The 14,320-nt window shown below is 42.0% G+C and overlaps 1 protein-coding gene across 6 annotated transcripts in view; it reads right to left on the reverse strand.

The window, feature by feature from the left end:
- The window catches only part of LOC102076257 (myosin-9), a 147,714-nt gene that overhangs the window by 44,270 nt on the left and 89,124 nt on the right, over nt 1–14,320 (reverse strand). For 4 of the 6 annotated variants that reach the window (XM_005471724.3, XM_005471726.3, XM_019363443.2 and 1 more), the window contains 2 exons: nt 11,058–11,160; nt 6,965–8,168 (listed from right to left, as the gene is read on the reverse strand). In XM_005471724.3, the coding sequence (XP_005471781.1) occupies nt 7,785–8,168; nt 11,058–11,160 (487 nt within the window). In that variant the 3' untranslated portion in view covers nt 6,965–7,784. Of the gene's footprint in view, nt 1–6,964; nt 8,169–11,057; nt 11,161–14,320 lie in introns of those variants that run through there. The other 2 variants (XM_025910425.1, XM_005471725.3) reach the window with 1 other exon arrangement.

Consider the following 14,320-nt stretch of genomic DNA (forward strand, 5'->3'; position numbering starts at 1 on the left):
TCAACTGATTAGCAATAACAGAACACACATACACACACAAAAAAAGCTCTTCCTGACAGTCTATCACAGTCCATCTCTGCACAGCACCTCCTTTAAAACCCCCGATACATCCAACAACTAGAAGAAACTGAAACAAAACAAACCGGCTGTGTTCATTAAAGCCGCTATTGTGTGAGTCTCCGAATACACTCAGATACCTGTCAATGCCTGTTTGCATCGGGGGGGACCGCACCGCGACGCAAACGCCGCACGTGTGTACGTGGCTGTCAGGTGAGATTGTAGCATTTACACTGTGATGTGTCACACCTGATTACAGATACATGTTTCCTTCTCTCTGTGTCGCGCGCTGCAAATACGCGTGATGCCCGCGTGAGCGCGAGCGTGTGACAGGCAGGCATCAGCGGAGGTTTGGCGGCTGATGACAGCGCCGCGACCTCTGATGACGCCCTCCATTTTGTCACTGGTGACTCACGCAGATTACCCCCAGCGCCATCTTCTTACTCTGTATGCTAATGAAACAGAGAGCGGGAGTAATGAGAAAAGAGTGACAGATGAAAAAAAAGAGGGGGGGAATATAGAAAAAGGAATAGGAAACAGTGCGTAGAAGAATACATGAGAGAATTGAGAGAATTAGAAACATGACCCAAAGTGTTTGTAAAGAGGAGTCACCGAAAGGGAGGCCACATGTGTGAACGTACACAGCGAAAGACAGGGAGAGAGGAAAAATATAGAATGTGGGGGAGAGAGAACGAGAGGGGAGGAAAAAAAGGAGACTAATGAAGGTCATCGGCTGCTGATTCTATATTGGGGGCTCCCTTGGATAGAATTTAGGGAGAGAGGTAGGGGAGGTGAGTGTGATGAATATGATTATAGTTGTGTGAGTGTGTGTGGCAGTAATGAATTCAGGGTGTGGGATAGAAAAGGGATATAGGTCTCCGGGAGTGTTGAATTTCAAACAGGGATGCTGACTGCTCGCCGCCTTGGCACTGATCATTCCGGTTGGCTTCCTTGTGTCCGGGCGTAGGTGCGTGTTTGTCTGTGAGCTTTGCGCCGAGGTAGCAGGTGTAAGACACGATCCGGCCTTCTGTAATTTATGTGAAAACAGAGCTGTCGTGAGATGTCATTAGCTAAAAGGCAAATTTCATTATTTCGCTAATGTGGAGCGTGATGACTCTTTTTGATGTCTCCTTCCAACCCCCCCGCCCCCTTTTCTTTTTCCCCTTTCCTACCTGCTCCCTCTCTTTCCCCACCCCATCCACGCCTCCCACTGCCTTTTTATCTATTTACCCCTCCTTTCTCTCATCCCCCATCCTCCCTCTCCTCCTCTTCTGTCCCCTCCTCATTCAGAGGATCTCCTTATTCAGAGCAGCGTTCCCTTTCAAGGTTGAAGAAAATGGCCATGTGTGTGTGTGCGGAAAGTGGGAGTGATTTTCATTCATGGTCCTGCTGAAGGAGGTGATGGTGACTCACCTTCAGCCACAAACCACCACACACACTCATACACACCTTGCACTCCTTCCTCTCCTCCCAGCCTTTGATGTGTGTTTGAGCCCATAGCTAATCAGGTAGCATCAGGCCTAGTCCTCATTTCCCCTTCACACCAGCCCCATTAGGGAGAAGGCTTTCTGGAGCAGGCCGATAAGGACAATATGCTCTTCTTTGGCACTCTCTCTTCCATATATACCCCCAAATCTCACACTACTCACTTTCTTTCTTTTTCTCTCCCTCTGCTCCTTTCCCATCTTTCCCCTCGCTCAGTCTCCAGCGTCTCTTCATTCCTTCATCTCTCATACTTCCTGTCACAGGTTTCTCTCACTTTTCACTTTTCTTTCTAAATGTCCCATTACTCCTCCGTCCCATTACTCCTCCTCTGCCTCTTCTTTTCTCTCCTCTTTCCCCCATCTCAACCTCTCTGCTCTCTAAATCACACCCAGCACCTCCTTTCCTTGCCTCCTTTGTCAGTCTCCCTCTGCATCCATCGTTCACTCTGGTTTCCCCCAGCAGTCCCAAACTTACTCCCAAAATCCCCAGCTACATTCTTTCAGTCTCTTCCCTCATGCATCCCTCTTTCCCTACTTTTACACTTCCTTTCTCCTTTCCTTGTAGTCCTTAACGCTTCCTCGCCTTCATATTACCTTGTAATCTCTCCTTCCTGCTAGGGCTCCTACTGTCTTATACTGTACATTCTTCCATTTCCTCTTACCACTTCTTTCACTTCTGGGTAAAACTTTTTGAGACATTGCTCATATTGTCAACTTGGCCATTTGTGGTCAAAATATTGGTTCTTTTTCTTAGTTAGTTGCACATTCAGTAAACAGGGCAGCTTTTCACTTTCATTGACTAATAGCATACGCACAACATTCATGATCCCCTTCATTTGTGAGCTTAATTAATATTTGTAAGATACATTTCTCCAGGCAACCAAGTAGATAATGGAAGATGCACCAATTTTCATTTCAGTTTCATTAATATATTTTGTAAGCTGTCTGCTATTTGCTACGCAATAATATTTGTACCTACATCACGGCCACTAAGCCGTACACCTCAAGGTTACACCCAAATTCAACATTCAAAGAAAGAGTCTGCGGTAGCTCAATAAATTTGGGTATCTTATTATTCCTCTAACAGCTGTGGCCAGAGGTATTACGTCTTCAAGCTGTCCATGCCATTCATGTAAACGTGATATTTCTTAAACTCCTCAAGGAAAATTTTTCAAACTCGACAAAACGGTTCACTTGGACTCAAGGATGAACTGATTGCATTTTGTAGGTCTTAGTTCAGGGTCACCTCACATCTGTCCCGCTCTCGTGAAGGTGATATATCAGACGCCTGCGGGGAATTTTATTATACAAACGTTCACTTGGACTCAAGGATGAACTGACGATGATGAAAACGAATTTTGTTCCCACACCTTGAGGGGCTTCCTTGAAATTTGACACAGTGATTCATTTGTACTCAAAAAGGAACCTTACAAAACAGATTTGTGGCTATGATTGAAGAAATTGTACGCTAATTATACAATTTAACACAAATGTCTACTGGGACACTGTAAAGAAGAGACAAACCCATCCCCACTGACCCCGCCCATCCCAGATTAGCTCGACAATCTGGGAACACTCAGTATTGTCTAATTTAAAAAGTTATCTAGTCAGAAAACTGCTGTTTTATTTTTCCTGACAACAAGTAGCATTGGTTATGGCTGTTCAAAAATCCTCCACTGGGATACTTGAGTTAACAGCTGACTGTAAAATCTATGTTTGTGGTCTTCTGTTGTTTAACAGAAAACACAAAAGCATAATTTTGGCAATGCAAAAGCCTCAGTTCCCAATAGTGCCACACATGATGTGAATAAAATCCGAATCCAGCGCTGAAATAAGTCTGGTTTAATGTTTATTATCTTAGCTGCTGAGTACAGAAATATCTTACACACGCAAGTTTTTATTGGACAGTTTTGCATCACAACTGCATCTTTGTGGAAGCTTTATTCTCTTTTCTGTTTTCCTTGCATCAGACAAAATAGATATTTTTTACATGACTGTAATTATTCCTTAGAAAAAGGGAACACAGGTTTTTCCCTTTTTCCAAGGACTAAGGAATACCAAGGAATGCTTGCATTTAGGCAAGAGTTACAGTTTGAATCTAGGCTTATTGCCATTTTATAGTCTACAAGTCATACATATTTAGTATGCAAAATAAGCGAGTGCATCGCTGTGTACTGTCACTTAAATGTTGACTCATTTAAAGCTGTATCACCTCTCAATAACTGGATTATTTCTAAGCTGACAAGTAGAATATGTTCATTTATAAATGACTAAAGCAAGACTATATTTAGAATACTCAAACACCACAATTTATAAATTCAGTGAAACTAAAGCTAATACATTATGGTAATTTTGGCATGTTAGAAAGTATATTTCATATAAGCCTGATTGTTACAAACTGTGCAATGCAAACTGTGCAATGCATCTACCTGAATTGAAAGAAGTGCCAAAAATCTGCTCTTATTGGCTTTAAGTGTGAAGGTCATACAGAAAGACACACGATCAATTAACAATGAGTTAAAGCACACATCTACAGCGGTAATTAGGAGGTACAGAATGGGCCACAATACCAACGATCACAGCCACAGTGGCTTCCTCCTAAAATAAACCTTTGGAGAATGTGCTGCGTGTACAAACTAGCAGTGAAAACCAGACAAGACAAGAGCAAGGACTTCAGACTTAGTATAGGATCAATGGAAATCTGAGTTTCCGTGACAGCTTAGACAGTTCGAAGGACATTAAATAATAGACGACAAAGAAAAAACGCTTTTGTGCTCTTTGATTCAAACGATAATGTTAAACTTTGCAAAAGAACACGAGAAGAAGCCTGATGAATCCTGGGAGGTCATTCGGACTTTTGTTCAACTCAGATGGGGTGCAGTATGCCTGGCCTACACTACACTACCACAGCGAATCCACAGTCCTGACAGTGACTCACGGCGGGGCTTAATGAGTCACTTGATGAGATGATATTTAGACATGGAACAAATTTGGCCTGAATGACAATGAGTGATTGGCCAAATAGCCCATCAGCAGACAGTGGCTCAATTAACCGACTATGTACTTATCTTAGACATCAGAGAGGGTCGGACACAGATGCCACTACTGTTCAAGCCATTCCTCTTAAGGAGAGACACTTTTTTATCGAACGAATCAGGTGAAACGGAATAAAATTTATGCATTTTGTTGAAGTAAAGAGTGAAATGAAAATCCCTCATTTAAAAATGTTACCATTTTCTCCAGGAATCTTAAAGATGGTAATAAGTTTAGCAAATTGTAGATGGAAGACATTACAAAGATCATCTTGGAAAGATGATCTATTGTGATGCCAGTCAGCTCTACTGTCTTCACTACGCTCTTACTTTTTCATTTTCCACATTATTTTTGCATGCACACTTACACGAGTCTCCACACCTCCAACCAGTCGCAGCAGATGGCCCCGCCCCTCCCTGAGCCTGGTTCTGCTGGAGGTGTCCTTCTGTTAAAAGGGAGTTTTTCCTTCCCACTGTTGCAAAGTGCTTGCTCATATTGTACTATTATTGTAGTGTCATTACCTTACAATATAAAGCACGTTGAGGCAACTGTTGAGATGTAAAGCTATATAAATAATATTGAATTGAATATAGTTATTCAAGGGGAACACATCTGTAAATGTTATTGAGTGAATTTTGACAAAATGTCAGCTTACAAAGAAACACTCGCGGACATAGTTTGCACCATCTCTTTGGTGATTTCTGCTACAGCAGGTTTTTGCTGTAACGCAAACTCACAAGGTGAAAAAAATACCAGACGTGTTGTTGTGGCAATTAATAACCTTTCCTGTTGAGTTTATTAGCAGAGCTAAGGCTCTATCTGAATTGCTCAGGTGTGGTCTATCTCCACCCATTTATTGCTCCAAGTTGGCTGAAATAAATTCTTAAAATCCTTTGCAAAAGCTTCTTGTACCACAAATGCTTACCAGACAAGCTTTGAACACAATATTTGCGTATGATTATTAGCACGGGCAACCATGCAGAGACCTACAGGGAAGCCCAGACTGAAGCTGATAGCACATACACACACAAACATGTCATGGGCACTAGCATCCCAATCATTTGTATCTTGAAATGGGGATCAAATAATAAGTCGTAAACACTGTAATGAATGCTAAGATTATCTTCAACTTCTCTGTTTTTTGTTTTAAAATCTCTCTTGTGGTTGAGGGCCCATACTGTTCACTAACAGCCCAACGCTAATTTGGGATAATAAAAAAATACTGACTTGCAATATTTTGCTGGTTTACCACAGATTTCCAAGGGACCACACATACAGCAGTGAAGTACCACACATGCTCATTTGATAAAATTAGGTTAGGAAGGAGACCGTAGTGTGCTTTTCTGTCTTTGTGAGAGAAGAGCTCATGGTGTGGAAATTAAGAGCCTGCATGTACTTGTGTGCGTAAATGTGTGCATTTGTGTTTGTGTGTGTGTGAGAGAGGCTGACTAATCCCTCCACAGAGCTGAAACGAGTTAAAAACACATCAAAGGGAAGCTTAACCTCTGTGAAACCTCACCGGGTTTTCAAGAACAACAAATGATCATTCTCCTCATTGTTTCCAGGGGGACTCTTTTCACCGCCGCGCTGCTGACTTTTCCCTCAGTCCTGGGAGTTTTCAAAAAGCCTGTGGTTTCATTTTTAATGACTGTGCCATTTGTGAAAGTGTGTGTGAGTGTGTGTTTGTGAAAAGAATATGCGTGTGTGGATGTGTGGGTAGGTGCACGCATGTGTGTTTGCACATTAAAAAAAAGGATATTTTTGAGTGTGACATGGCAAATGAGGAAAACAAAGCTAACAAGGACATGCAGCTCTGCTCGAAATCATTAAAATGTATGACATCCTGACCAGCTATACTGCTATATATATATAAATATAAAGAACCAATGAAGGATAAAAAAAGAAAAAGTGGGTTTGGAAGACAGGAAGGTGGACACGGTGACAGAGAAAGGCAAGATGAAGAAGCCAGTTGTGGCCTGAGACCTGCTTTTCCTGGAATTCTCATTATCACAGTGTAATAGTGTTCCCTCTTTATAACTTTGGATATGCACATGCTTCCTCTGCGAGTCTTTATTTGTGTGAATGAGAGCTGCTCTTATTCAAACACTTGAAACATGAATAGAGGAACGCGTGCCCTATAGATGTACATGTTATCCCAGGTCCCAAACTCATTTTAGATCTTTTAATGGAACGATTTTACTTCCTAGAAAGGTACTTACCCATATCAGCATCGATGCCTGACTCAGCAGTCGTATAAATTTTTTACAAAAGCCTAATTAACGAGTACCACTGCCAGTTATTGTTACAGTACAAGCATCCAACTGGCAGAAATAATATATTTTTGGCACACTGACATGCAAAACAAAAGTGGGGAGGAATATAAAGCTGTGTGCAAATATGTGTTTTTATTTTGCTACCGTCACAATACGGAGCATAGAAAAAAAATCAATAAACAGTTTCGAAAGTATAAAACATAATATCAGACAGCTAATACACTCAATCACGCGCTCGCCCACAGTCGCTCAAAGAGAGACAGAAGTACACAGACACATAATGTACTCAAACATAGAGGCGCATGGCCACATTCACCGCAGCAGACGCGGGACACATGGTGCACAGCTGGAGCATAATCAGAGGCTGCGTTACTGCCATTTACATCAACGTCTGAACCACGCCTGTGGATGGATCATGTGCTGTTTCTCATTTATCCAAGCGGGACTCATCTTCAGATCTACTGTTTAACTCTATCTACATTAAATCTCTTGTTTTGATTAGTTCATTTGTGCATTTAAGGTGCAAAAATCTGGTTATAGCTCAAGTGAACTGTTGGGAATTTTCAAATAAGTGCATTTGAGATTTTGTGCTTGCTGCTGCAGTTTTGCTGCAGAATAATATTATTAATTGAAGATGTAATTGCTTGAAGCACTGAAACATTTTTGAGGACACAGTCAGTTATCATAATTTTAAATCTATCTAAGTAATCTGTCAGTGTGAACGTTTTCTTGGCATAAATCGTTGCATGGAACAGCAGTACCCATATAAATATGGCTGAAGAAATTCCATCATTTTCTGTTTCTGAGCACCCCCTTAGGCACAAAGAACTGTGGGACTTGACTTTGACCTGCAGGACATTAACCTCATCCTGGGTATGCTCCCCAGTGAGAAGCTGAAGGTCAAAAAGCCATGGCAGGTCAAAGTCTTCAGGGGGCTTCATTTTGCCAGATTCCTGCTTGTCCCCTTAGACCCGGCATCTTCCACAGAGGCGGAGAAAGCGCACTTGGAAGACGGCCTAATCAAGGACGCTTTATCCGAAGCCTTGGACTCACCTGGTCTCTCTACTCCGACTGTACTCGGCTTGGTTTGAGTCCCATTAGTGTCCCCTGTCACTGGGACTATGCTCAGAAGACGAGGCAGGCCCTGGGATGAGGGAAGGGAGGCACAGATAGGAGGGCTGACACTGAGAGAGAGTGGGAGGTGGATGGCGGTTGTAGAGGGAGGAGGAAGGGGCCCACTCCTCTCCACTTGTCTATGCATGGACCTCTCTTCTTCCAGCTGCCTACGCAACTGCTTATTCTCCTGACTGAGATTGCCTAACTACAGAGAAAAAAAGAAAGAAACATACACAGAGAAGCACATGTGCAGACAAAGAGATTAATATGTTTGTGTAGCCAAAGGAACAGTGGCAAATTTTTGAGAAGTTTCAAGGAACCCCAAAAAACACGGCTCTCCTTTAGCCGAAGCAGTGGAATCACACAACTCGAATCAAAGTTAGCAATAAATATCAACCATCAAAAGTGAACAGCTATCGTGCTCATCAAGTAACTGACATTCCATTATGTGATTAATTCATCATCTTTCACAGTTGCTTTCATGCCTGTTGAAACAGAAATGCAAATGGAAAATTGCAAGGGGGTGGGGGGTGGGGTTCAGGATTGTATTGTGTTCACAGTTTGAAATGGTTGCAAGTGGGAGTCATGCGACAGTGTAAATTTCTACATGAAAACAGCCAATTTGAGCGATCATTAGAGGTCGATTTGACACAAAATCATCCGTGACACAAAACAAATCGCACATCGTCAGGACATGATTGGGCTCCCTGAAACACAATTATAGACTAGCTAAATTGAGGATTTTTTGTTTTATTTTTTTTGTGTGTGTGTGACAAGGACATTTGGGTAAAGGCAGCGTGGAGTGTGAGCTAAAACATGGCTTTTAATACAAAAAATAAAAGCATTTATATTTGTTGTAAAAGCTCGGTAATTATATGCAAAATGTGCCAGTCTAAAAATTGTAATAAGGTAGATAAAAGAGAGTAAAAGATATGAAATAATGTATTTTTAGCTGTGAGTACGAGTAAAATAAGAAATTAAAGGATGTAAAGACAAAAAAGACTCATCGGGTAATGACAGTTGCACTCATCCACATCTGTTTTTAAGTGTGTGTGTGTGTGTGCGTGTAAAAGCTGCGGTTAAAGAATGATGTCACATTGACTTGTCTGGCCATGTGTGAGTCTGCGTGTGTGTGTGCGTGAAGGAGAGAGAAAAACACAAACGGAGATGAGACAGACACATTTCCGGATGGTTCTGCTAATATTACCCGTCCAGACATCGTACGCATGCACACAGACACAGAGAGACACACACATGCTCAATAAACTCTGAGCACGGGTCTTAGGCTTAACCCTCGAAGAACCAATGGCATGCCGACGTGTCAAACTATCATAAGATGCTTAAAAGGTATTTACTTTCCTCAACAGGCAAGCATCCTGCAACACGTCCATTTTCAGTCATGCCAAAAGCAATAACAATTCGAGATGAAAAACACTGAGTCTGACATTTATAATTAACTGCACGGGACCGGTTTAATTTTTCTCATCTTTTGTGGCTCTGGATGCTTTTCTAAATGTAAGGCGGGGGGGGGGGGGGGGGGGGGGGGTTTGAAATTAAAAATCACAGCTTGTCTCCTCAACCTTAACTTTCCGTGGGTGAATTGGTGTCCATATATATGGATGAAAAGGACACAAGGATGTGTATACGTAGGGGTGAAGGGAGTTAAGCCTGTGTGCGTGTGTATTTTTCCACTGTTTGTATAGTTTTAATGCAAATTATGGCAATTACAGAACTATAAAAGAGTTGCATAAAACCTGATCAGCAGCCTAATGCCTGTTTTAATTGTCGCGTGTAGCCACGAGACAACCTGGATATCAGCAGAAGAACAATACCCTACTGCTGATCGAGTCCCGAAAAGAATCTCGATTTTTAGTCTTCTCGTGTTCGTCTTCATCTCTGTTAATTTTCTGTGACATTTCAAAAGTTTGGATGAAATTGGCTTGACAGTCGGATGGAAATCATGCATATGTGCTCCGTATAATGCCTTTCGGCGAGTGAGAAAGCGACGGCGTCAAACCAGTTTGTTACTATGAGTAAATACGACTGATTCAAGGAGACACAGACCTGATTTGTAACCCAACGCCTTTCATAATCTGAGTCATTCCATTCAACTTCTTTACTGATAGCTCTGTGTGCGCGCGCAAGGGTGTTCACTGGAGAGTGAGGTGTTTACATCCTCTCCTTTCCTGACTGCCTGCGTGTATGTGTGTGTGTATACTGTCCACGTTGGATCGATGTGTGTAATGATTCACACTAGAGATTAAGAGGTGCTATTACACACCTGACCTGTTAAACAACACCTCTCTCTTTCTCTCTTGTCTGAGTTCTCCTCAGCGTTTCTCCACGTTCCTCTATCCTAAACCCACAGCTAATGTCATTTGCTCTTCACTGAAACAACACTGCATTAAAACTTCAACAAGTACCAGCTTTTGTCATACCCCGTCAATCAGCAGGCCACTTCACAAACTAACAAAAGTCGGGTGAGCCGCTCCCTAGGCCCTGGAGTTTTGGAGAACTGAGGGGGCTGAGGAGTACTTTTGATTTGTCTCTTCTTTGGTGATTTGTTGACTCTTGTGAAGCTCAACACAGTAAAAAATGTCAGCATTTCCCAAGAATATTCCTCTGTGTTTTTTCCCCCACATTGTTTTATCACAGCGGGCCATTTCCCTATGCTGTCATGGAGAGATCAGCACGGCTGTATTGATATACATCTCTCTCTCAGTTTCATGAAAGGGAAATCATTTACCAGTGGAAAGGAACGTCACTGCCTTTTCCCGATACGATTTGTCCCCCCCCACACACAACCCACTTCCCCACACCACGTACACCCCCCTACACCCCGCACCCCACCCCGCTGCCGATTTTTCACTTTTATCGTAGGAAGAGGAAATGGATGTCTGCGTGCGCCTCTGTGTAAGTGCGCTTGTGTGTTTGAAGTTGGACGCATGAAAGCTTCCTCTTCTGTGTGAGCTCAACAGCAGGTGGGCCGGTGTGTGGGTGTGTGTTTGTATCTGTCGGGTAAAAGGACTGTCAGGACCCGGTGTGTACGTGTACTTGTGTGTGTCTGTGTGTGTGCGTGTGGACGAGCGCTTACTTGTTGATTTAGCATTCCGATGGCCTCCAGGTTGCTTTGCAGTCTGGTCTGCATGTCCTCGATTTTGCTGAGGTTTAGAGCAACGCACCCCTTCTTTTCCATGCTGCAACACAAGTGTATGCACACAGGCAAACAAACATACATGAAAAATAAACTCTTTAAAACAGTACAGGGAGTTTAGCGGTCTGAGAGAAAAAACAGAATAATAAAACTCTTTCCTTCTTGCAGCTCCTTTAACTGCCTTGTCTGTAGTTTAGCTTAAAAAGCACATTAAGTTTACACTTGCTTCTACCTATTCTTGCACAATGACATGCGTTTGCCTGACTGAACAGTTTCAGTCAAATGTCCTCGGAAATCTGGGGCATAAAGAAGTTGGCGTGCATCATCTTCATTAAAACTATCTTCATTATAACTTATTACTAAACTCAAAGATGGGTGAGCAAATGGGTTCCAGAAATCATTAAATTATATAAGAAAGTGCATATAAAGCTGGGGAAAAAAAAACAAAGCAGCAAAAAACAAAAACAAAACAAACGCAAGCGCAGCCAGGGAACATTAAGAGTACAAGAAGCCATTTAAGATTTTAACTGTTTATTAAAACCGTTTTGGGAAATGACAAACAAATGTTAGGGTCTCCTATCTTCAGACCGAGGGCTGTCTAAGGAATGTCTATTAAATTAACGACGGTGGATAATGGTGCTCTGTACGGGCTGAAGAGCTTGCTGCCCCCGCTTTACGCTCTTTCTTTCATGCCCCAGTGAACCTGTCCAGTTAGCATTTGGAAAAAAAAAACCTTCTAAATACTTTTTTGAAGAGTTCTTAGCCCATTAAAGTACCACTGTACCTCCCCAATGTTAATTTTCTTGTAAAAGAGCAAGCTGGGATTTTCTATCAGAGCAGCGGATGGGAAGACGGTCCCATTTTGCCTCAGCTGAGAAGATGCGCGCACTCATTGAAACGCTAATAAATAGCCTCATTGTTCCTGTAGATGCGTGCGCACGCTCACACACACGCAGTCATAAACTTTTGCCCTTATTAGCCGCAACTGAAACCATTTAAGATGTGGAAGACACTTGAGGAAGACACAAATATTTGAATTGACATTGTTTTTGGCTCCCGTGCATTTGCAGCTATCTGCAGTAAGCCTCAACCAAAGGCAACAACAAAAACAGTAGATAGTAATAACGCTGCTTAAAAACGGTATCCAGCAGTCTCTTGACTATTTCCTCCTCTGATTTTTGAATCATTTATATGGATGTAATATTATTTTGCATTTCTCTGGATCATCATACAACTCTAAGTTATAGCATGTAGCTTAGAGACTGAACAAAAGAAATGGTTGCACCAAAAAAACAATGCAATTTTTTAAATTTTTTAACAGACTACAATTACAAATAAATCTAGATAACATGAATATTTTTGATAAGTTCCCCCAAATATGTGCAAGAGAAATACATATAAAAAAACAAATCCATACATTCCCCAGCTGACAAAATATAATCTGAGTCCCTGCATATTAGCCAACTAACTAATTTAGCTTGGCCAATATAAGTAAGAAAACCTAATTTCCTGAAAATGACATTTATAAACTGAACATAATTGCCACTGACCCTTGCAGATCTTTTAATTTCACACCCTAATGATGATACAAAGAACATTAATAAGAGAAATGCAGAAATTTCCTTTGATCTTTCAAATTGCGAATGCCGCTTGAAAGACGAGTTCCATGAGTTTCCACTGCTACAGCGAAGGGGGAGAAAAAAAAATAACAGAAGACACAAACTTTAACCACAAGCCAATTCCATAAAATCCAAAGCGCCACATCTACACATTTTCCTCAAATGATTTAAACGCTTTCCTACACGGTAATGTGGTCTTCAGCAGATCATGAATCATCTCCGCTGCTGAGACAACTGTGTGAGATTTATGCACTCGATGTGAGAAACCGGCGAAGTGCCGAGCGCTTGGCTTGACGCCCGTGTAAACATGTGTTCCTGTGTTTACACGCAAACACAGATGTGTGTAATTAGCAGCCTAATCCAATCAGTGTGTGTATAATTACAGTCATTAGTGTCAAAGCCAAGCGGCCATGCTCTCTAAACCAGGCAATAAACTACGTGGTTCCTCTCCTGCTCCAATCTCACTCATCTTTCTTATTTACTGCTCTCATTTTTGCTGTAAATTTTATGCAAGGCTCGGCTCTCTTTTCACACAGCCTCCCTCTCATCGCCGCTTTCTGCTTCTCTGTCACTTTGGTTCTCCGTGTTTGTACAAATCCTCTGCTGTGATCACTGGGTGCTCTTAATTGGAAGCACATCGTTAGCGGTGCAACTGATGAAGCCTGATGCTTTATGAGCGCTTCCCCCACATGGGTTGTGTCAGGCAGCCACTGAGTCAGTGCTGCCAGAGGCAAACAGCATCAATCTCTGCTTCCGCCACTCACTGCATATCAATGTGTACTGGTATCATATTTTCAGATATTAGCAGAAATCATTTTGGGGTTTGTAATGTCTGTTGTCAGAGTTTATCCTTCTTCTTTTTCTTCTTAATAAGCATTTCTGCAGGAGAGGTGGGAAGGGAAAGGAGGGGCAAGCGGCATCGAAACCCATCAGGCCACACGCAGCACTTTAGAGGGAAGTACAAGACACTTTGGAGTGATTATCATGAGGGGTTTTAATGAGATTGTTAATTGACACTATGATGTTACTGCGCAACAAGAGTGTAACAAAATGTTTTAGTATCACCGATCCAGGGCATTAATTGTGCACTTAACAACTCCTATCATTGGTTTTTAGTTTAAGCAATACCCCTTTTACCCATAATGCCAAAACAGGCTTATACTTTGGCACTTATTTACACAGTGGAAACAAGAGGCAAGGTGTTAGTTTGATAAGAGAAGCAATTTGGTCTCCGTGGCCAAAAACCTTTGACATATGGACTGTAGATGTTTAGGATCAAACAATCAACTCTACAATCTGTTCTATTTCCTGAGCCACACCCCTGCATTGATATTATTGTCCTCATAACAAGGTTTCTAAGGTAACCAGATAAAGTTTTGCCTAGTTTTTAACTCTTTCCCCCAGAAAAATGTGACCTTCCCTGTACCCACCAGGACGACTTTTGACACCTCAGATGAATAATTTGACGACCATTAGAATAGTTTCCGAGTTTTTGCAAGAGTAGCTGCATAGGCAGAGACCACCCTCACTAACTTTCAATGCACACCCAGTCATTTTGTCCTATGGGGAGGCCTGAAATATAAC

The sequence above is a fragment of the Oreochromis niloticus genome, linkage group LG9 (assembly GCF_001858045.2).
Source record: "Oreochromis niloticus isolate F11D_XX linkage group LG9, O_niloticus_UMD_NMBU, whole genome shotgun sequence".
Lineage (NCBI taxonomy): Eukaryota > Metazoa > Chordata > Actinopteri > Cichliformes > Cichlidae > Oreochromis > Oreochromis niloticus.